Source organism: Dromaius novaehollandiae, chromosome 1, assembly GCF_036370855.1.
Source record: "Dromaius novaehollandiae isolate bDroNov1 chromosome 1, bDroNov1.hap1, whole genome shotgun sequence".
Classification (NCBI taxonomy): Eukaryota; Metazoa; Chordata; class Aves; order Casuariiformes; family Dromaiidae; genus Dromaius; species Dromaius novaehollandiae.
The window spans coordinates 215,176,937-215,198,785 of NC_088098.1; the positions used below are offsets into that span (position 1 = coordinate 215,176,937).

General features: G+C 46.4%; 1 protein-coding gene across 2 annotated transcripts in view; it reads right to left on the reverse strand.

The window, feature by feature from the left end:
• The window catches only part of MYO7A (myosin VIIA), a 69,380-nt gene extending 48,377 nt beyond the window's left edge, over nucleotides 1-21,003 (reverse strand). For both annotated transcript variants that reach the window (XM_026097924.2, XM_064505207.1), the window contains exons 1-14: nucleotides 20,471-21,003; nucleotides 17,420-17,533; nucleotides 15,973-16,125; nucleotides 10,700-10,884; nucleotides 9,611-9,732; nucleotides 7,166-7,308; nucleotides 6,964-7,077; nucleotides 5,936-6,089; nucleotides 5,096-5,172; nucleotides 4,013-4,132; nucleotides 2,556-2,698; nucleotides 1,925-2,135; nucleotides 1,273-1,408; nucleotides 464-570 (exon numbers count right to left, since the gene is read on the reverse strand). In XM_026097924.2, coding sequence (XP_025953709.2) covers nucleotides 464-570; nucleotides 1,273-1,408; nucleotides 1,925-2,135; nucleotides 2,556-2,698; nucleotides 4,013-4,132; nucleotides 5,096-5,172; nucleotides 5,936-6,089; nucleotides 6,964-7,077; nucleotides 7,166-7,308; nucleotides 9,611-9,732; nucleotides 10,700-10,884; nucleotides 15,973-16,125; nucleotides 17,420-17,533; nucleotides 20,471-20,602 — 1,911 coding nt within the window. In that variant the 5' untranslated portion in view covers nucleotides 20,603-21,003. The remainder of the gene's footprint in view (nucleotides 1-463; nucleotides 571-1,272; nucleotides 1,409-1,924; nucleotides 2,136-2,555; nucleotides 2,699-4,012; nucleotides 4,133-5,095; nucleotides 5,173-5,935; nucleotides 6,090-6,963; nucleotides 7,078-7,165; nucleotides 7,309-9,610; nucleotides 9,733-10,699; nucleotides 10,885-15,972; nucleotides 16,126-17,419; nucleotides 17,534-20,470) is intronic.
• Nucleotides 21,004-21,849: the final 846 nt, after the last annotated feature.

Sequence of the window (21,849 nt, forward strand, 5' to 3'; positions counted from 1 at the left end):
CTGTATTAGTATTTAGCATTATTTTTTGGCATTGGATCTTCAGCTCATTCAGAGCAGCCATTTGGTTTTCTTTTTTCCCTTTATTATACACACATACATATATACATACATGTGGCCTATTCCACAGCAGCAGCTAGTTCTTCCTCTCTCAAGTTTCTGTGCTCACAAACTTTATTCCTCCCATCTGTGTACTGCGTATTGCTCCCTAACACAGCTACGTCTTGTTCGCTACACAATTAGGAGATGAGCGGCCACAGCATGAAACAATATTTTAGGAACTGAATGCAGTGAACTGGGAGTGTGATACTGCATTAACACTGTCTGGTTGTTGGCTCACACTAGCGGGTTCAAAACAGACCCCAAACAGTATCAGATCAGTATGACTCTCCAAATCTTCTGCCCCTTCCAGGAAATGCCCCCCTTCTGAAAAGACCCAAATGAAGATCTCTCCAGCCTGCATTACCATTGCCACATCTGCTTGGAAGATCTGCTTGATGAATTTGTTTTTTGAGGAATGCACCAGCTGAATGATGTCTCCATGCAGCGTGTCCCTGTTTTTCTCCAAGAAACCTAAAGGAATAATGGGACAACACATAGGCAGGTGACACAGCCAGAATGTGTCCTGCAAACAGCCTCTAGTCACTGGGCTACTAGCTTTTCTTGGGGAGGTCTCCTATATTCAGGACTCTACAGAGTTGCTTAGGAGCCGGCTAAGGACACGCTGCACCGTGCTAGGACACAGAGCAGCAGCCAGTCCTCTCCTGAGGAGCTCAGGCATGAGAAGGCCAACACAGGTGCACAGAGGTGTCACGAACCCCATGGCAGAATTAAACACCCTAGTTAGAGCCACGAGTTGGGAGGGAACTGGGTGGATTTCATCAGAGAAGGCTGAACAGAAATGGGGGAGTGGGCAGAGAGAGGGGGACCAAAGGAGGAAGACAGAGGCACATCTTGAGGCTGGGTCAAAAAATGCATGTGGGGCTTTTGCCTGCAATTCTGACATGGGCACACACACGTGAAAGAGCACAAAACTTTGCAGCTCTTGGGGACTTCCAAAGGGCCAAGCCATTGCAGCCAGCTAAGGGCCACACTGGCAGTACCAGAGGCTACTGTCCAGCAGTAGGATTATAGTGTGTGTGTGTACATCCATCTATCTATCTATCTATCTATCTATCTGTCTATCTCAGTAGTATAACTACTCCTACGCAGCAGCAGTTCACCTTCCCCCAAGCATCCCCGCACACCGGCAGTGTCCCAGGAGCCGTGCCATACCTTTTGTTTCGTAGTAAACAATTCCAGCAAAGTGGTTAATACCAAACTGGGTTTCATAGTTGTTCTTCGGTGGAATATAGTTGGTGTTCAGCTTGTGCTGGGAGTTCAGCTTGTGTAACATTGTGGCATCTGTACCCTGTGCACATGGGAAAAGATCTGACATTTAACCAGGCTTTTTTTTTTCTCCCTATTAAAATCATTTTCTAATCAATCATGGTTCATTTCTTTTTTGCCTTGGGGAACCACGTGTATTTCTTTTGATGAGAGATGTGTTTGAGGGGATCTCTCAAGTGCAGAATTAAAGAAGATTAAATATCTATGGTATGTTGTGCTATATTCAAAATAGTGCTCCAAAGGGAGTATATTTAACATTACTTTCTCTTAAACTTTGTCAAAGGCTGCTTTAGAGCCCTTCACAGGTGCACTCTTCCATTAGAAAAGCTAACTTGTTCGTAACCGTGACTGTGGTACAGGTCGAAGAAAACATGACATCAGTAAAAACTGTGAAGAGCTAACCCACTGGTGAATGTGCATTACATCTTTCTTGGCGGCAGATATGTGTCTGGTTAGACCTCTCATAGGGTGCCAGCATGCAAATGCAGACGGGGTGAAAACAAGAGTCACTGGAAGCAGCACTGAGCCCTGAACACACCTTGGGAAATTTGCTCTCCTCGTCAATGAGGGAGATGATGTTCATGGGTTTGATGGCAATCATGTCCAAGGCGTCCTGGTTGTCAGTGAACTCAATGTGCTGCCAGTTGATGTTCTCCAGGTTGTACTCCTCCTGCTCTAGTTTGAAGACGTGGCGCACAAAGAACTGCTGCAGGTTCTCGTTAGCAAAATTAATGCACAGCTGCTCAAAACTGTAGAGGTAAGGTCAAAAAATGGTTAGTTTAGATGTACCATACTTTATCCTTCTCCATTGCTTTCCATGCCTGAAGCAATACTCTCAGACCTTATTAACCACTCAGTAAAGCTGCTATTAACTGAGAAGGCCATATTGGTCCAGATTACCATTTTTTCTCCTCAAAACAACAACAACAAAATCTTATGTGTATCTAGCCTGAACCCATCAGTTTGAGGTTATGTCCTACAGTTACTATGTGGCCAATACTTGAACAAATAAAGGAAATATGACATAAAAGTGATTATTTCCGACCATCTCTAATCCAGATATTAGCCTTGTGCAGCCCAGTCCAGCTTATCCCCGGAGGACTGCAAGACCCTGAGCTTGGGTGGCGAAGGATGGGTAAGACCTGAGTCTCCTTTTGTAGGCTCCGTACCTGTTCACAGTGAAGTTCTCAAAGCCAAAGATGTCAAGGAGGCCGATGGATCTCCTGACACTTTTGAGTTCCTGGGAAGGAGGTCTGTAAATTGCAGCATTGATCTTCTCCACGATCCACACAAAAAGCCGCCCATAGATTCCCTGCAATATCCCAAAGATGCAGCCCACTGAGACAGGTTTGCAGTGCACCCTGATAGCCTTCAGCACCACTTCACCTGTGACGGCACAGACACCCGCAGAGCACACCAAGCTACAGGACAGTCCCCAAGGGACACACTCACCAACAGGCCAGTTATGGTAGACTCTCAGCATGGTATAAAGCGGCAAGAACCACTATGCAGATCAGGGATAAGTGACCTGAAAGCCTAGACTGAAGACTACCCAAAACAAAATCTTAAATTTGAACGCTCCTAAATTTTGGACCTATGTGCTTGCTCTAAACCTCCTCTGCCAGAAGCTATGGTTATAGAACAACCCAGAGTCCTTCCCCTGGTTTCTAATCCTCTCTCTCTGCAGATCAGCAGAGCTACGTTACATTGTTAGGCAAGTCAAGGGCCTACTTATTGCCTGGACAAGGTAATGACTTTCTTAAATGTTGTAGCACTGTCCAAACAATTTAGCTTGAACTGTTTCAGTACTCCCAGAACTGTGTGTTTTACAGTGTTATTGGTTTCTTTCATATAAGCTACAGCAGTACTATCTGAAAGAGAGTCTGATGCAAAGGACCATCACTGCTGGAGAAGTCAACATCTGGATTTGCAGACCAGTTACACATTAAAGCAGCTAGCGTGATCTACCAGTCCCTTGCAGACAGAGTGGAGGGCTAGAGCTGGACGGAGTTTGCCACCAAAGACCAGAGCAGCATTTGCAGCAGACCACTGATGCTTGCATTGCAATCTTGCGTGGGGATGCAGATAGCATAGCCGTGATGTATGCGCATCCCACAAACCTTCAGTGCCCCGAAGCCTTGTGTGATGCTCTCTGTAAGTGCTCTGGTGACTGCCAAACAGATCTACCCTTATTCCCTTATTCAGCTTTGCTTATTGCTATGGACATGCCCAAATCCTGAAATTCAGGTGGGAGTGGTGCTTGTGCTAGTAGAGCTGTTCTGAATTACGGCAGCTGAGTATCTAAGCTTGGGGCTCAATTTGAGACTTTACCCTGAAGCTGAGACAAGCTCAGTTTAGGATGCTGGCTCCTTCCACAGGTACTCCTTGAGTCTCGACAGGCTCAAGTCCAGATTGAAAAGCCCCTGAAGACCAGGCTATCTAGATTACTTCCATCTCATCTTTCTGTACCTCCCACTAAGAACAAAGTTTCAAGACCAGCAGGACTCATTCTGGTGATCTGAACTCACACATGCAAGACCAAGCAAGACAGTTTTCCTCAGGGATGGATGCTCTGGTCTCAAAACTGGCAAATTTCTTCAGCTTCAGGCAACATCCGAAGATTTACCTTTACAAAAGCGTCCCTCACATCGAGCGCTTGTTCCATGCTGAGGGGGGTGGAGACGGTCTCGCCTCTTGTGATTATAGTACGGCTGGTAAGGCAGTTCATCACGTCCTGAGGGTCAACCTGGCAAAGGCACCAGCAGACACTGTTGCTGACTTTATAACGCAAGGGGGTTTTATAAAGACTTAGGCTAGGGGCCTGAGCGTGCACAGCCAGAGAGGAACTGTGTGACCCCCCACAGCTGGAAGCAAGTGACTTTTCTTTGCGGTGACAGGACAAACATCCCAGTGATGTCACAGGCATTTTCAGAGAGACTAATTAATATATATTTGTCTTTTACTATGGAAAGCCATCCTGTGAGTTACTGTCAGATATTACTAAGGGATGAGGAGAGGAGTTGAATAAACAAAGCCTGCCCTGGGGCCAAAGAGCCATATTCTGCCAGCACCAGCGTAGCTTTGCATCCTTTTGACCCCGTTATACTCCTGAGTTCAAGCCAGGGAAAACCCCAGTCCTGGAAGCACACAAAAACAGCCTCTGCATGGCTGTGGGTCATATTCTGGGGCCAGCTGGAGCCCATAGAGAAAAGCTGCTGTGTCTGAGGAAGCCCTGTCATATCCTGGAGAGGGCACTGAGGAGTGGTCCAGCTTGTGGAGCTGTTTGGACAGTTTGCATGGGGGTCATCTCACCTCACATCAGACACACACAGTGTAGGTGACGTCTCCTTCTCAGCTACTGTAATGAACTCCCTGTGCATTCAATGAGAGAAACAGGCTCTTTTAGGGAGTGACCTTTTTTGGACATCGTTTTTTAGGATGACAGGAAATGTGCCCCAAAAGTGTCTGTTTCTCTTCAGTGTTGCAAAGGGGAGTTCAGAAACCAAGCTCAGATGGAGATACCTATCTTCATGCCGCTAGTGCAGGGTACAGTGTGGTTTACCCAGGCCTCTCTCAGTCTCCTAGAGCTGGCAGTGCAAAGAGAGCCTGGTTCAGATGAGGCTTTCCAAGCCTTGCCACAATGTCAGGAACCCACAGGCACGTGGGTTGGGGCGTGAGAAGGGGACAACACCACCACAGAGCCACTGACCTCCAGCAATGATGCTGCAGTGATTAATGACGCCGACTGAACAACCTCGCAGGCATCCAGGTTGTCATAGGTCCGAGCTAGAAGGGGAATGGCACAGGGAAAGCTGTCAGCAAGGGATGCAGATGTGCAGAAGGTAGATGGGGTGGCAGAAAGGCCCTTCGCCACTGCCTCCACGTGATGGCCAGGCAAAGTCTGGCCATCTGAATTGAAAGATGAGTTTATGTGGCTGACAGAGTCCTTCCATTGCCTGCAAGGGACCTGTATTCTGCTCTGCTAGACACCCTAAATGACTTACACCAACATTGGGTAAAAGTATTTCCAGCATGTAAGTGCTTTAGGCTAAGTTCTGTTTTCCAAAGAGGCTTTTAAATCACCATGTCATTTCCTTTGCAAAGGCATATCCAATCATACAAGCACTTCTGAAACACTCTGTTAGTCTCTCCTTGCAAAAGCTGAGCCTACTGAACAGCCTGCAGCCATATTCAACCTCCCTAAATTCAAGAAAGGTGGATGTCGCTGAGACTGTTGCAGTGAAGGACTGCCAGCTCTGGGCTGCCTGGACAGGTGCCAGCAAGGTAGGCATGACACCTTGATGGTCCTACTGCAGATGGCTTAACATGACCCCCTTCTCCACTGAGCGTACCGGAGTCTGGCAGCCTTGGAGAGTGGAGACTCATTCCTCATTTCTTGTCCTTACATGCCGCAATAAGCACCTGAGTCCCTGGCACAGCACTGTAACACGTGGCTGGATGCAACCTTCTGTCCTGAAACTTGGCTTCCTTTCACCACACAGAATATGGAGTAAAAGTGCACTGGTGTCCCTGTGCTTTGTCCTTTTACCTTCGTACTGCAGGTTCCCCATGTGCAGTATGGCAGCCAGCAGCTTGGAGATCTCCCAGTTCTCGGTGTCGGTGAACATAAGGACCTTCATTGCAGAACGAATATTCGCGTACTCTTTGCTATCATCTCTGCCATCGCAGGTTGTGCAGTTACCCTGGGAAGGCAAAGAGGTCACACAGTGTGTATGGTAAAGCTGAGCATGCCTAGCACAGACAGGCATAACCCTAAGGCATCCGAGGATTAGTCAAGCTTTCCTCAAAAGCAGCAGATGTTTTGCGTAAGGAATGAATAAGCAACAGATGATGCTGAGCCTGCAGATCTGGATCTACCCTTCGGTGCATGCTGTGATGCAGTTCTCAGTCTTGTGATCTGCATGATCCCACTGTCCCCAGCTACCCTGTGTCTGGCTGCCATCAGCAGAGGAGAAAAGGCTGCCTGAAGTGGGGATGAAGGGACAGAAGGAAACATGGTGGAAGTTCCCACAGATCCAGCTAGAAGACTAGCTCCCAGCCTTATTGATGGTGGCCTGGCCTTAACTGCACCTGCTTGCACCAGCTCCTGCTGGGATTATGACACTGATATATAAGCAGTGGGGCTGGAGATTGCTGGCTGTGTTAGACACTGCACTTCGTGTGGATGCAGAGGCTGCTCAGCTCCATACACTGCTGAGATCTCATCACCCATCCATGCACGTCTTCCCTGCCATCAGCCACTGCAAGAGCATTGGGTCTATGGAACACCCTGGTTATTTCCAAACAAGGGACCTGGGCACAAAACATCTAAACCGTCCAAGTCTGGGTCCTGCTTCACAGGAACAGTGGAAATGGCCTGTCTTTTATGCAGGGTTTGGGGCTGCTCTAAGACTCTGAAGCTTGTGGAGGGACAAAGATGTCCCACAGACCCTATGGCTAAGACTCAAGAAGGTCATAAGCCACAAAGCAGCCTGTTGGGCTGCAGAGGAAACATCTCTCACAGCTTCATTTCTGTGAACACACCACATCCAAATCCCCGCTTTGCTGTGCTCTCACCATTGCAAGATAGTTGTAGTCAGTGGCTTTCCCTAGACCCAGTTTCTTTTTCTGCTCCATCGTCATTCCTCTCAGCATGCAGTAAAATACGTGGTAGTTCCTCTCGTCCTGGGCCTGGAATAGAAGTGTCAGCTCCGTGAGAAGGGCACTGCAAAGGGGGGCTGACCAAACGCCTGCTTCTGTGCTTTCAGGACAGCCTTACCTGTCTGCAGACACGGGACTTCTCCAGCAAGTACTGCTCAATCTTCGCCCCCTCGATGGCTCCCCTCTTGTTGAAGTGGATGTCAATGTACTTCCCGAATCGGCTGGAGTTGTCATTACGGATTGTCTTTGCGTTCCCGAAAGCTGCAGGGAAGAATCGCGGTGTGTCAGAGAGGACCTGGCACAGGGAGGGCCACGGATCTGGTCTCGAGGGAAAAGACAAAACAGGGCTGAGGGGCTACGAGGGTTAAAAGCAGCCCCACGGCTTTTCCATTATGTGCGATTAGTTCAGGATCATCTCAGCATGGAGAGGGAGGATATGATGTAGATAGCTCTGTGCTGGGAAATACGGAGAAGAGAAGGACGCGTGGGGTGACCTTATCCAGGGTAAAGGTCTAGAGCAGAGGAGTTTTGGCAGCAGCTGATAAAACGCAAGAGGGGTTAGCAAGGCCGGGAGGAGGATGTTATAGTGTGCGAGGTGACGCTTCGCAGGAAATAACAAAGCTGCTGGCGAGTGATTTGTTGACTGTGATGGAAAGGAAAGAGCTCATCCTTTAGGGCAATGCAGAGGAACTAAGTCAGCCTCCAGAGGGAGACTCTGCCCTGCAAACAGACTGTATGCAGGTCCACCCTTCATGTGGCTGCAGACCACTCGCGCGAGCACCCTGGCACCTGTGCTTGGGGACTGCCGGGTGTGGAGCACTGCAGGCGCTGGAAACAAGTTTGAATACAGGGCATCTCTTCCCCCCAGCTCTGGATGTGATTAAATGCACTATTGCAACACTTAGGTGCACGTGGTCAAGGGCTGGGACTCCCTCGGGTCAGATGCTGTACCAGCTCCAGTAACACGCACATCGGCTGTCCGGTGGGATCGTCTCTCTTGGGAAAGCAGAACAGGATCCTAGTGGTCCAGCACCCTCAAACCCCAACTCAAAGAGCTGACAAATTCAAGCCCAAAGCTGAATTTGCACCCCAGACAGACTCCCCCTCTAAGTCCTATTACTTATCAACACCGAGTCTGTTCTGCCTGGCGTAAGCTCTTGATCCCATTACGTGCACGTTCCCCAGGGTGCTGCAAACACCCCATGCACATGCCACACACCACAGTGCTTTCTAATGCCAGCACTGCCGGGGCCATCAGGTAGCCCTGCAGTGCACCGAGAGCCCTTATGGCATCTTAATGCCACAGCTGCTTACGGCTGGGGAAGGCTGTGGCTGAATGCAGAGAGGGAAAGCCCGGCTAATGGTTTTCTTGCCAGCTCTGCTAACATCGTTAATGTGAAGGAGTTAGGGTATTGCATTTCCACTCATATCAAGGGGGCTATTTATCGAGAAAAATGCTAGTCGCTGCAAGCGGCAGAGGAGTAGAAATAATGTTATTCTTTAAGAAAGAGAGGAAGGAAATGATACTCTTTGTGAATAAAAGGTCCATCTGGCACTGCTTTTCAGCCAAAGAGTCAGATCACCTGTTTAAATCACAGAGATCCACTTAAATCAGTGGGGCTGGTCTTCAGAGGCCAACAATCTGATTCTCATTATCTGGATCTTTCTTGAGCTGTGTTTATTTCTTTTTCTATATTCTACTGACATTCATTCTAACCTTGGTCAGGGAAAGGTTTGTTTTGCTATTACCTATTGCCATTACAGGTGTTTAGTCTCTGAAGCTCTGGTCAAATTAACTGCATGTTCAGCTGAACCAGCAAAGAATATGAATAAGGATCTTTTCTCTGCAATTATGATCAAGCAAAACACTTGAAGTAATTTGTTGAGTACAGCATTTGCATGATATTGGTGCTCTGCATACACGTACAATTCCAACACTGGAAGAGGCTGTGAGGTTTTTCGAAAAAGCTTTATGTACCTGGTGATCAGCATTTTTGAAATCCAAAACCACACAGAGAATTAGGTAAAATTCCAATTTCTATTTTGAAATTGGTGTGTGTGTGTGTGGGGGGGGGGGGATGTTCTGTTTAAAAGTGGGAAAAAAACACACTTTCCAATTTTTAAGAAATTTTGAAAATATTTCAGGGCAGCTTAAATATTCCATTTTCAACCATAGTTGTCAAAAATATTAATGGAAAAATTGACAGCCCAAATAAGAGGATAATTTTGTTGTGAAAAATAAATTCAAACTGAAAGAAACCAAATAGGCTGTTTAACAGATGTTTTCATTGGCTCATTTGAAATTTTTGTATTTTGTCACTTTTTGAAACTCAAAATAAAACAACAGGAACCCACACTTGACAATATTTTGTGGTCCCTGAATCTGATCTTTCTGGCCAGAAGAAGAGGAATGACTCAGTGCAATGTTTGTTTTTCTCCTCCAGTGCTGAGCACTCGAAACTCAGTCCATCACTATCACACAGTCATGCACGTGCAGTTGCACATTTGCCACTTCAAGACTGGTATCGGCAGACGCATTTCCCTCTGTCACCTGAGGTCTCACCTTCCAAGATGGGATTTGCCTCCAGGACCTGCTGCTCAATCCAGGAATGCTGACCGCTGATAGCGGCCAGGAATTGCAGAATCAGTTTGGTGCTTTCTGTCTTCCCTGCTCCTGATTCACCACTGCAAAGACAACAGCAATGGAGGTCAGGGAAAGCCCTGCCACATCCCTGCTGGCATCCCCATATTCCTCGGTATGACTCTATGACCTGTCCTGTCTATAGGGTAGCCAATATAAGTGAATGGAATGGACCCTTCTGGTATTAAATAAAAGAGCACTGGGGCTGACCCCTGGTCCCACCTGGTCCCATGGCCAAATTGCTTTCCATCCTCACTTCTCTGGGCTTCCTGGCCACTGGCCCCTTGCATCATGTTTGGCCTTGACTCTCCTCTGGGTCCAATGTGATGCTCTTTTGGCCCTCCAAGGTAATCATTGCTGCATATCCTTTCCACTCCCAGATATCTGAAATAATGTGTGTGGGGTGCAGCAATCCAGCAAAGTTATGTTTTTATGCATTGAAACTCCCGTCTAGGTATTGCTTGCCCTGGAGGGAGGAGGTGGCAGCCTGAAAGCGTGCAAGCCTGTTCCAAGGTGCAAAACTCAACGGGATAGTGTTGGAGTGCTGAGTCCACAGTCCACACTGCCATTTGGGGCAGTCATTGAGGTGAATTATCCCCATAACTGTGACTGGACATTTCTTGGAGGCCAAGAGTGAGTGCTGTGAAAATCAAGGATCCAGCACTCACGCTTGTCCCTGGCCCCTCCTTGTGCAGAATGTAGAGAACTCTGCAGATCTCTGCAGGAATACTGGGACAAACGAAAAGGGGAGGTTTAAGATCAATATGAGATTTATTGGGTTATAAGATAATTACCAAAAGAATGATAAAGCATATTTACTAGGAACATTAACTGCAAACAGTAGAAATACACAACAAAAATCAACCCTGCACTGGGAATAGGCGGATGGAGGATCTTATGAATATTTTTAATTTCTGATTCTATTTGATAAGCTGTTCACTAACAACTGAGTTGCAGGTGCTCAGCATCCTTCTTCAGAATGAGACCCAATTTGGAAATTCACCAACCCACCTTATGATGCAACACTGGTCCTTGTTGTTGCGCTGCATGTTGAAATAGCAGTTGTCAGCAATGGCGAAGATGTGTGGTGGCATCTCCCCAATCTTTTTGTTGGTGTACAGGCGTATCTGCTCCGGTGAGTAGATGGGTAAGAGCTGGTAGGGGTTTACTGCCACCAGTATCGAACCGGTGTATGTCTGGAGGAGAAGCACATGAAGATTTATGAGGACAGTGAAACCTGGCTGAGAGGCTGTGGCAGCTTAGATGGAGAGTGGAGGCCAGATAAATCAAGGTTTTTCACAAGCTGGATGAAAAATGATGTTCAAGTCAAAGATGCTTGCAGGGCGAAGCCTGGAGCAAAAGTGGAGCAGAAATCTCAAGCTATCTATCTAAATCAGTTTGTACTCAACCATACTCCCACACACAACATAGGTTCAAGCCTTAATCCGTATTTCAGACGTTCCTCAGTTCAGATTCAGAATTTGAAGGCAAGCCCATCTTTGCAAAAATATCTCCAGAGGCAGCACACATCCACCAGAGATGAAAGGGACCTGGAGATCATTGATCTCTCTAAAAGCAGGACCAGGTGGATCTATACCACTCCTGACAGATGTCTACCTAACATGTTTTTAAAAACCCACACCAACAGAGCCACTAAGCCCTCCTGCAATCCATTTTTCTTCACTACCATCTCTGTCTAACCTAATCTTTCCTAGCTGCAATTTAAACCCTGTCCTGTGGACATGGATACGGCCCATGCAACCCTGACATATCACTTCTTGGCTATTTCTGAGTCTTTTTTGAAATGGCATTTTGTCCATCCAACTGTGGAGGTGTCTGGAGCTGTGAGTCAACCGGGCTCCATCTTGGGCTGACCAAGGGGCATGAGACAGAAACTGTCACTTCACTCCATGACTACAAAGGGATCCAAGCTGCCTTGTTTAGGTTAACTTTTGGCAACTAAGGTTACGTGAAATTAATCCCTTTTTTGTTTCCTGCTGGAACCAGCTATGAAACTGTCTCGACTGCTGCAAATATTCTTTTCAGGAAAAAAAAAAAGGTCAACGTATAAATAAATCTTACAGCTTTATAACTGCATGGCCTAAAACCAAAAGTAGGCTTTCAGCACAAGGGAGCAAAGTGGCATAGGCAAGGATGCTTGTAAACCATGGAGAAAATCCCTCTGTGCTCTGCTGGCTGCATATTGCAAACCGGCTGACGAATAAAGCAAATCTGAGTTGTTTTGCTGTCTTTCTGAAGGCAGAAAAATAACTCTCTGTGCTAGTGGGAGGAGGAGAAAGGGAGATCTGGTGACACGAGCTGGCAGCCCCAGGTCAAGTTTCTCCTGTCCGAGGCTCGTATCCCTTGATCGTGACAGAAAAGGCCTGAGTGGGGTGAGATGATAGTTCAGTCTCCACCGTCTCTGCAGTATTTCCCACCCGCTCAGGCTTCCCGAAAGGCAGCCAGTAGGCGGCAATTGTGTCCTGTGGCAGCGATGCTGAAAGCCCTCTGGGACCTGACTCTGGCCCACACCAGAGACCGACTTTCTGCTCCGTTCTAGGTGGGGTTTAAATTTACAGTGACTGAGAGAGGATACGATAGTTCTCCCTGTAATAAGGAAATTACATACCAGGAAAACAAAAAGGCTCTTTAAGCTCAAGGACAAGGTTGTCACAAATCCCAGAGGGTAGAAATTGGCTATGAAATAACAGAGGCTGGATGTTAGAAGAAGGTCTTGAAGTAGAGGAGCAGTGAAGTCCCAGAGCAGCCTTCCACAGGGACAGAGCAGACGAGTTCAGTGCTCAGAGGAGGATTGAGCCCAATTTCTGCATGGGATTATGTCACCAAGATCCCCAGTAGCCCCTGAGTCCCCTTGCAGTCCAGGGTAAGACACCAGGAAGATTTCTTGCTGCTTCAGAAGTTATTACCAGGCTAATTTTAGGGACATTTCTAATAGTCTTCCTCAAACCTCTTCTCTCTTTTGACTTCCTCTTTGCAGAGGTCTCTGAGATCCCTGTGTTTCAGCCGCATTTCTCTGCCCTGCCCTGAATATAGCCAGCGAGCCTTTTAAAGGAGTTAACCATTAGTTGCAGGAATGCTTTCTGGATGCTCTCACTGACCCTTCCCTTGTGATCTCTGAAGGACTTTGTCAGCAGAAACTCTCATGCTATTGCTTGTTTTCGTAGGTCATTCCTAGTTGATAAATACCCATCGTTTGCCCAATTCTAGCTGCTGATGGCATGCAAAACTTTGGCCGCTTTGCTGATGAGGGGCCAAAGAGCACCTCCAAGGAATTATTCTCTCTCTGGTTTCTATTGCTGGGTTAGAGCAAAGCCCTTCTGCTTTGGGAAAATAAAGCTTTATGGATAGGCAGGGGCTGTGCCATAGCTGACCACTTACATCAGGAACTACATCTCATTCATTACTGCCTGCATGACCTACATATTAATTAGCCCTGAACAAATCCTTTCTGAGCCTGCTTCCCTCACTACCCAGAAGTCCGTGGCTGACTTCATCTGGATTTTTACGGGGTTACAATGCTACCAAACACTCCTACATTTTGTCGACCCTTAGCGAGCAGCAGGCACTGCATTCATCTCCAGATAAACAGATTTAACCCTGCTCAGGAGTCCAGACTCCCTACCAAATGCCCATGCTGTTCAGCCTGGTTTTCTCTCAGCGCATGCAAGCCAAACCATGGGCAATGCGCCCCTGCTGAAGTTTTTCTCATTTTGCTGCAGAAATTTCTTTCCTCCAAGCTGAGGTCATTACTGAAAAGTGCTTATAGCTTTAGCCATCCAACATCACATTCACAGGCTGGAGACTTTCCAGCTCTGGGAAGGTGCCATGGCTTCATCATAAGGGCCAAGCTCTGCAGTGAAGGAGATGATGCTCTTAATGCATTTGTGAAGCAGCAGCAATGGTGGTGCAAATTAAATGAGAATGCCACAATGGTTAACAGAAATAAGTGACCCAGTAGAAGGCATGACAATGATTGTAAACGACAGCTCAAAGAGTCATACTTACCCTCCCGCCACAATTTGTCTTAGGTGTAAAATGTAAGGGAGGAGAAAAAGGAAAATTACATTTTATTAGAGCAGAATTACACCCTCCACAAAGCTAAGGAGATGAGGAAACGAGGGACTGAAGTCCCATTGGAAGAGTCATCCCTCAGCAGACTCAGAAATCCTTCCAAACAGTGAAGATAAAGTCACAATGAGCGTCACCATGTCTAAGAGAAAGCAAATTAAACCCTGGGGAAAAAACACCTCATGGGACTGGTTATTCCTGTCCACAAGACATCGACATGGTACCTTGGCTTTGCAAAACTGCCATCAATATTTACTGCACTGGGCACAAATCTACTCCCTCTAGTTCCACCACTCTTAAAAGATGAGATCTAAGGTTGGGTTCTTGAGCCTCCAATAACACATGCAGGGGTTTGTGTGTGCCTCTGTCAAGCTATGCATGCTGTTTTGGGAACATTTTGATTTTGAGATTGCACTAAGTACTCTGTGGTGCCCGGGGTCATGGGGTGGCACTTCAAAGCTGTTAGTGATGTGGAAAAACCAAGGCACAGTAATCGGAACTTCTGTGATGCAAATGCCAGCAGCTTACAATAAAGAGCAGGATGTGCCCAAAGAGTGGATTTTAACAAGGAAATCTGGTAAGGAGCCATCTGCTATCTTAGGGGAGAAAAAGAGCTCCTTGGAAGTGCCTCTCTTTCTATATTGACTACACAGGTATCTAAGGCAATTGTGAATCTAGTTTGGGCCAAATCTATATAGAAGTAGGGCCAAGAGAGGGGCTTGAGGGCTGTCACACAATCACCTGAGCTGCTGAATTGTTAGTGTGTGCTTTGCCACTAGCATCCTCCCAGCCAGTGCCTTGGCATAGCAGCAGGGATCACACAGAAGGGATGGGCATGTTGGATGCATGTGGGTGATGGCTCTCAAAGATAACAGACCAATGTTCTTCAGTCCCAGGAAATCAAAGGGGTTTGAACCCTAAGGTCTGGATCTGGTCTAACATCAGATGAACAAACTCCAGGCAGTGCTCATCTGGCAGTGTGAAAGGAGGTGGAGTGATCAGTGACTCCCAATTAGATCAAGGTGAGTGGCCATCCCTTACACAGCAGCTAGGCAGGACACCCGGCTGTGTCACTATCAAACCCAAAGAATCCTCAAAGAAACGACATGGTTACTGAGTCACTCCAACCCAAATCACCGCCCACGCTCACCTCCAGGTTAGCAGCTGCCCTTTGCATTAGCCTTTATTAGCATGACACTGACAAACAACTTTCTGACCAGCGGCCATTCACGTTCATAATCTCCCAGGATGCCTGTGAATAGCTTAGCGAGGGAGCTCAGAGACAGGAGCTTTCATAAAGGAGCTCCATTTATTCATGGAAAATTTGATATTGCACACCTGAAATCTTATCTGAAGACTTCTGTTCACTCACTGAGGCAACAGGCACATGCCTGATGACATAGGGACCTCCTCGAGAGACACATGAACACCACTGACTAAATACCCAACCTGCTCTCAACCTTTCCACAGAGCAAGAGGGAGCTATGGGAATCCCCTTGGTAGCACTGCAGGATGCCCACAAACAAGAGAAAAAGGGGCAATAAATGTGTTCCCTGGGTCAATCAGGATTTCTGGTTGGGACGGCAAAGCTGGTCTACTGGGTGCACTGGACAGAACATTCCTGAGCTGACCTAGAAGGATACTGTCCTCAAGTATCAGCTGTTAGGATCCCAGGCAACGCAGAGCCAATAGGTTATGAACAGACGTGGCAGATACTTCAGAACTGTTCTGGGAGTTACTGACTTAATTGTACCAGGTTATTTCATACATGTGCCTCCTTATCCTTCCTCTGCAAGAGTGAAGGTGGAAAGGCCACATACAGCTTCTAGTCTCCAAAGGCTTTTGCTTTAGTATTACTATAGCCTGTGCGTGGCCTGGGTTGACCTGCTTCTTGGGTGCACAGAAACTTACTGCGTGTCCAGAAAATTTCCTGAAGGGCTACACAGGGAGATGGCAGGGACTTTACTTAAGTCATGGGGTCTTCATTTTCCACTGGGATAGCCATAAACTCTGCAGTGTCCTCTAAAGGAGGACAACATATCAGTGCAAAAGCCCTCCTCCGCGTGGGTCCAGAGGAAGGTAGAAACCCAGGCACTCAGCTGAATCTAGGGATTCCCCACATGGCCCCTGACATCTGCTCCTCAGAGCTAAGGGGAGCATGGGGTGTAGTAAGAGACAAGGGGGTGGACACTCACATAGATGAGGTGCTCCCGGTAGCGGATCAGCAGGTTCCTGAGGATTCCTGCCTCGTTCAGGTCCCCCAGGCGGATCATGTCCTCCACTCCATGGATGGAGGTCGGGTGCATGGGTTTGATGTGGCTGGCATTCTGCGGGGAAATCCAGTGCTCCTGGGAAGAGATGTGGAAAGAGAAAGACAAGTCAAACTTGATACCACTGAGACAACCGACAGGAACGGTCCACCCCACCCAGAAGGATGAGATGAAAGAACAGCATGAGAGAGCATTAGCTACAGCTTGTACTCCTGGGGCATGACAGTGGCTAATTTGGAAGAGTCATGGTGGAAGAAAGAAAACATCTTTTGGTTCATGGGAGCAGCAAGAGACATGAGACACGAGCCATCTTGGCAGGGGCGTAATCCATGGCTGAATGCAGATCCAGCATGCTGGGAGAGCTTTTTAACAAATAGCATGTTTGTTCTTCATTTCACACAACTACATTTCCACATCACTGGTTAACACTGCCACAAAGTACTGTTGAGCAGAAAAAAAGCATCATTTAAAAAAGGAAGGAGGGATGCACAGGAGCAGCAAAATTACACATATACAGGCAGAGTGTCAATTATACTAATCACTTCTGAAGGGTTTCAAAAGCCATTGCAAATCGGACATGAGGACGCTGCTGTACCAAAGTCTCTTTCTACCATCCCAGAGGGAATGAGACCATTCAGTTGTCTGCTTGTGAGATAGATGTTCCTTTAAAATAACCATTGTCGTACAGAAGTAAAGATAGGAAAATGAAGGAGAACCAGTGTTTGGACATGCCACGTGAATGTAAGGGCTCAGGAGGGGCTGGATGCAGCAGAGGAACAGCTGCTGGAGGTTAGTTCACTCAAAGCACTATCTAAAGCACTTTGGAGACCTATGTCCTCATTATATTGAAGAAACTTCTTACCGTTTCACTCCCAGCACAATCAAGAAAGTAGGGACACATTATTACCTTATCTTTTACTGATGGGAAACTGAGGCGCATTTGATACAAGGGCATACAACAAGTCAGAGCATCATGACCCTATCACATGAGCACCTTTCCGCACTCAGAGTTTGGGGAATGTTGGAAAAGGGCAAAATTAGATCTATTAACTGGGCTTGAGCTGGATCGTTATGATCTCTCTACTTGGTGCTGTAGATTGTTCCTTCCTGGCCTTCGTAACCTGTCCCTTTTTCTTTGTTTACCCTGCACCTTGTCTGGCAGGAATTTGGTTTGGAGCTGGGACTTCTCTGAAGCTGTGGCTCAGTTCCAACACTCACTGGTATTAATGGAGTGAATCCCATCATCTTTAATGAGATTTGAGTCAGGTTTTTCTTTTGAATAGCACCTGAGGTCAAGCTTTTAATCCTACCTGGGGCCTGTGCATGCAGTCAGTCAAAGAGCTGATAAACAATCACAACCCTTTATACGTACGTTGCCTTCATCGTCGACAACCTGGATCTGTCCAGAGTCACACAGTTTGACCACTGCTCCAATGGGGACGTCGAATTCCCGACCGGTTTTGAGGTCCATCCACACATAATCCCCCTGGACCAAAAAAAGAACAGTTACATCGTGGCTGCAAATGAAGGCTCAGCACCTCTTGGGATATTAGATGCTGAATTTTGTACCCATGAATTTATGTAGGTGGCAGAGCCATGCCTCTCCATTTCATGACCTCATGAGTGGTTGCTGGTCACAGGCTGCATCTGGCAAGGAGGTTAGAGAGCAGTGATACAGGCAGACAAACCCATATGGCTAGAGGTTTTCTTCCATGGAATGAGCAAGCCTAGAAAATGATGCTTAGGAAATGGTTGGAGCTCTGGAAATCTTTGCCTGGAGGCCTGCACCCTTTTTCTTGCAGATAATCACTATGGAACATACACTCCAATCTCTCTGAGATGGCAAAAAGGGGATGTCTAGAGAAGGGTTAAGAACGTACCAGACAGGTAGAGATACTTCCACAGTATGGTCTCCCAACTACTGCAATTTGTAGATGGGCTTTTCACATTTAATACTTCTCAGTAGAATTTTTCTACTGTGTGTTCAGTCACCTTCTGAAGCTGTGCAAACTTTTCTCATTCATAATCTTGAAGGCAGAGTTAAACTATAGATAGCATGAAAAGCTGTGTCCCTCAGCATATTTTGAACTTGTCACCCCTTTGGTTTGAGGCCTCTCTGTTTTTGTTTTGGAAGATGCAGTGAGCAGTTATCCTCTCACCTCATGTCACTGGCAATCCCGCAGGCCTCCATCAGTCCTTCTGTGTAGGAACAATCTACTGGTGAGTTCTGTGGATATTAAATTACTCCAGTGCACACAGTCTTTTTAAGAAATTGCTTTCCTCAAAACAAACCAAAACCAAAAATCACCCAAAACCAAACTCCTGAGCAGGACCTGTGCTCTTTGAAATGAGATGGAATTATTTCCTGCAGCTAATACTAATATGAAGAGGTGCTAACTGGGAGCCACTCAATTAAATTATTGTCAGGCAAGTTTGCAACAAAAAAATAATGTATTTTTTCATGCATCTCAGTTTAATGTTGTGGAACTCGGAGCCACACCTAATGCACAGTTCCTGGAGGCTCCACCCATACCTATTAAGCGTGATCCAAATGCAATATCTGCTTTCGGAAATCCTGAAAAACTGCTGCCAGAAGGGAGAGCAAGCAATAGGAAGGATGACTCCGTACATGCTCTGATAAATCATCTTCCCTAAGCATCTACCATTGACCATTCCTGCAGATGAAGTACTTAGAGAGTTAGTTGGATCTAATACAGTAGACATTATGGGCTGAAGAACAACCTTCAACTCTGCTCTGGGTAATGGGAATTGAAGACATCCAGGGGCCATTTCTTTAGTATCCAAGCAATATAACACATGGTCAAATCTGTATCTTCCAAGTCAGCAGGACTAGAAGGAGGAACTAACCTGTGAATGCCACAGGTATGTAAAGTTTTACCCAGGGACCGATTCATGGAGAAACACTACACGAGGAGTCCCCAGCCATTTTGTGGTAGACTCCACCCTCGGCAGCTGATTGCTGTGTTGCACCTAGGATATCAACAAAATCATGTTGCTTACATGGAGCTGAGGATGCAGTTTTACTATGGGTTTTCTTTTCCTCAGATGGTCATGTTCTAAATATCTTCACCCAGTTCATAAACAAAAATAACATTTGGACCTTTGCCTCATTAAGTGCCTTAGCCTCACTTCCAATAACTTGATAAAAAGGGAAAAACATGTGAATGTAGTAATGCATAGATACATTATAAATCCACTTATATTAATATTTATTCCTTAGCTCCTTTGATCCAAGACTCTGAAAGCATTTTAGAGTATTCAGCACTATTATCCTCACTGCATAGCTGAACAAATTTATGCACAGAGTAGGTAGGTAACTTGATCAAGGTCTCAAAGAAAGAAGAGATGGGGATCTCAGTCCCTGCTCAATGGAGCCCTTTTGACACTTCAGCAGTTGTGTAAAAATTGCTCTAGATCAAAAAAATTATAAAGCTGTGGTTTTATATCTAATTTTGAGTAGTTGCAAAAACCACCTGCTTCATAGCCTGTTCTGTTACCACACAACTGAGATAAAAAGGTAGTTGACTATCAATCAGCAAGCTAAATTGATACTGCATTACCACTAAGACAACTTCTGTGCTTTGCCTACCTAACATATGGGGTGCTAGTCTCCTCAAAATGCTCCTTCTAAACACATCGCAATGCAGTTCTTAATACTGGTGGAAAAAAAGCAAGTCTGATGGGATGGACTAAGCTGGTAAGCTCAGAAAGGCCTGGAGGTTTAAATGACATTCAGGCTGTCAACCTGTTTCCGTCCCCGTCTTTAATAGGTTTGATACAAAATCCATGGAAGTCAGTTACACTCCTTCTGCTGATGCAATGACCTGTGGAAAGTCCCAAGAAGCAGCAAACATATCATGAATTTCAGGGCATATCAGTGTGATTCATGCATTTACCAGCTCCAGTGGACAGCCTGATAAGTTGCATAAATTACCTTATGCCTGGACTGATGCTATTTATTTTCCCAGGCACACAACAGAACACCAGAGAAATGGAAATACTGCTGATCTCTTTACAGTACCTAAATGGTCCAATTCTTCCTCCTCAAAGGAGCCGCTAGGTGCTAGCATCCTTCCAAATGCTCTGGGGCAGACCCTGCCCTCAGGAACTCACGATCTAAGGGCACTGACAGCCCAGCAGAGATGCAAGAAGAGGGAACATGATGTACATACACAGATCAACACAATTCACAAAGAGGAGCTTTAAGAGGCACTTTCAAGTGCAAAGAACAAGAACATTGCACCACAGGGAAGCTACAGCACTTGGGGAGTCACAAAGGCCCAGGAGGAAGGTGAGAGAAGCTGGCACAAGCAGTACAGGGATCCCATCAAACAGTTAGACAGATCTGAAATGAGTTTGAAAGCCACCAGCCACACTTGGAGCTTGGGACCCCATATCTTACCGCTAAAAGAGTCGTCGGCTTCAGGGCTTGATTGACATTGCGGAGTAGTGTCCATTTGCCCTGGTCTCTTTCCTGATCTTCCACCACCTCAGGGCATGGCTGCATGATGATGACTTTCTTCCTTTTCAGCATTTCCAAAATCTTACAGTGGTATTTGACCCTCTCTCTGCTTGCTATATGTATTCCACCATGAATTCCAGAGGGCTGTGGCCAGTTTGCTTTAGACCACCAGCGTAACCATGCCTGCTGATTGCAAGACACCCTCTGACTTAATCCACTGTATGGCTTTTGGCAAAGATCTTCTAGCAGAAAAATGTCCACCCACCAGCCATGGTCCTCCACTGGCCAGCTAGCATGAGCGCCCCTTGGAGTCTCAAAGCCAACTGAATTACTTTGCTTCTCTTCACTTAAATTCTTCCGGTCTCTCCAGTAAGGGGTGATACTCAGTCAGAGGTCTGAAGGATGCTGCAACCACTGGTTCTGGAAAAATGACTGCAGGATTGACAGAAAACCACTTCATTTCCCTGTGACTTCTTTCCTTTATCTTCCTTTCTTAGTGAAACAACTGGCTGCCAGCTTGAGGACTTTCAGCACTGAACACACTCAGGTACTTATTAATCCAGTCAGTCCCCATGCAACACATGGCATTTAATTAACCTAATACCTTCACATACCAAATTAACCAAAGCACAGCGGGAACTCAAAACCAGAGGCCATCTGCATTTTCTTTAAACTGATCGCCTTGAGCAGTTCCATAGCAACTGAATTTTAAATAATTGAGTGGAAGGTGTTCGGAGCAGCACGGCCTCTGTGCCTACATGGGAGAGGAGTGCCTGGGTTAGGGACCAAAATGGGCTGAACGTGAGGACGACAGCGATAACAGGGCTGTAGGCCCAACCAGAAGGGCGCCTGTCATGAGGGGAACAACGCATTTTACAGTGACCTCAGATGTGCTGTTTCCTGTCCTTAGACACACTCAAGCTTTCTCATTTTGTTATAGGAAAAGCTACTCTACTCATTTAGAGAGTTAAGGACACTAAATAATTCTGGCTGGGCCTGGATGCCAGGCTCCAGTCTCTTCCATGGAAATTTTGAATCTAACTAAGCATCATTAGTACAGACCAGAGCAGTGCTGGACTAGACAACGATACAGCAGCAAGTGCCAGCCTTTCCACGCTAGACACATTTATCACTGTTCTTATGCCAAATTACACTGATGCCTTGATTCCACATGGCTTTGATGCAGAAGACGTATTTTTGGTAGAAAGCTTTGCAGAGGAAATAAGGTTTTATAGATCCCCTTGATTTGGCACAGTCGCCAAGGACAACTGTAGATGACGGGTACATCAAACTCAGACTGAGATGCTTCTGCTCCTCAG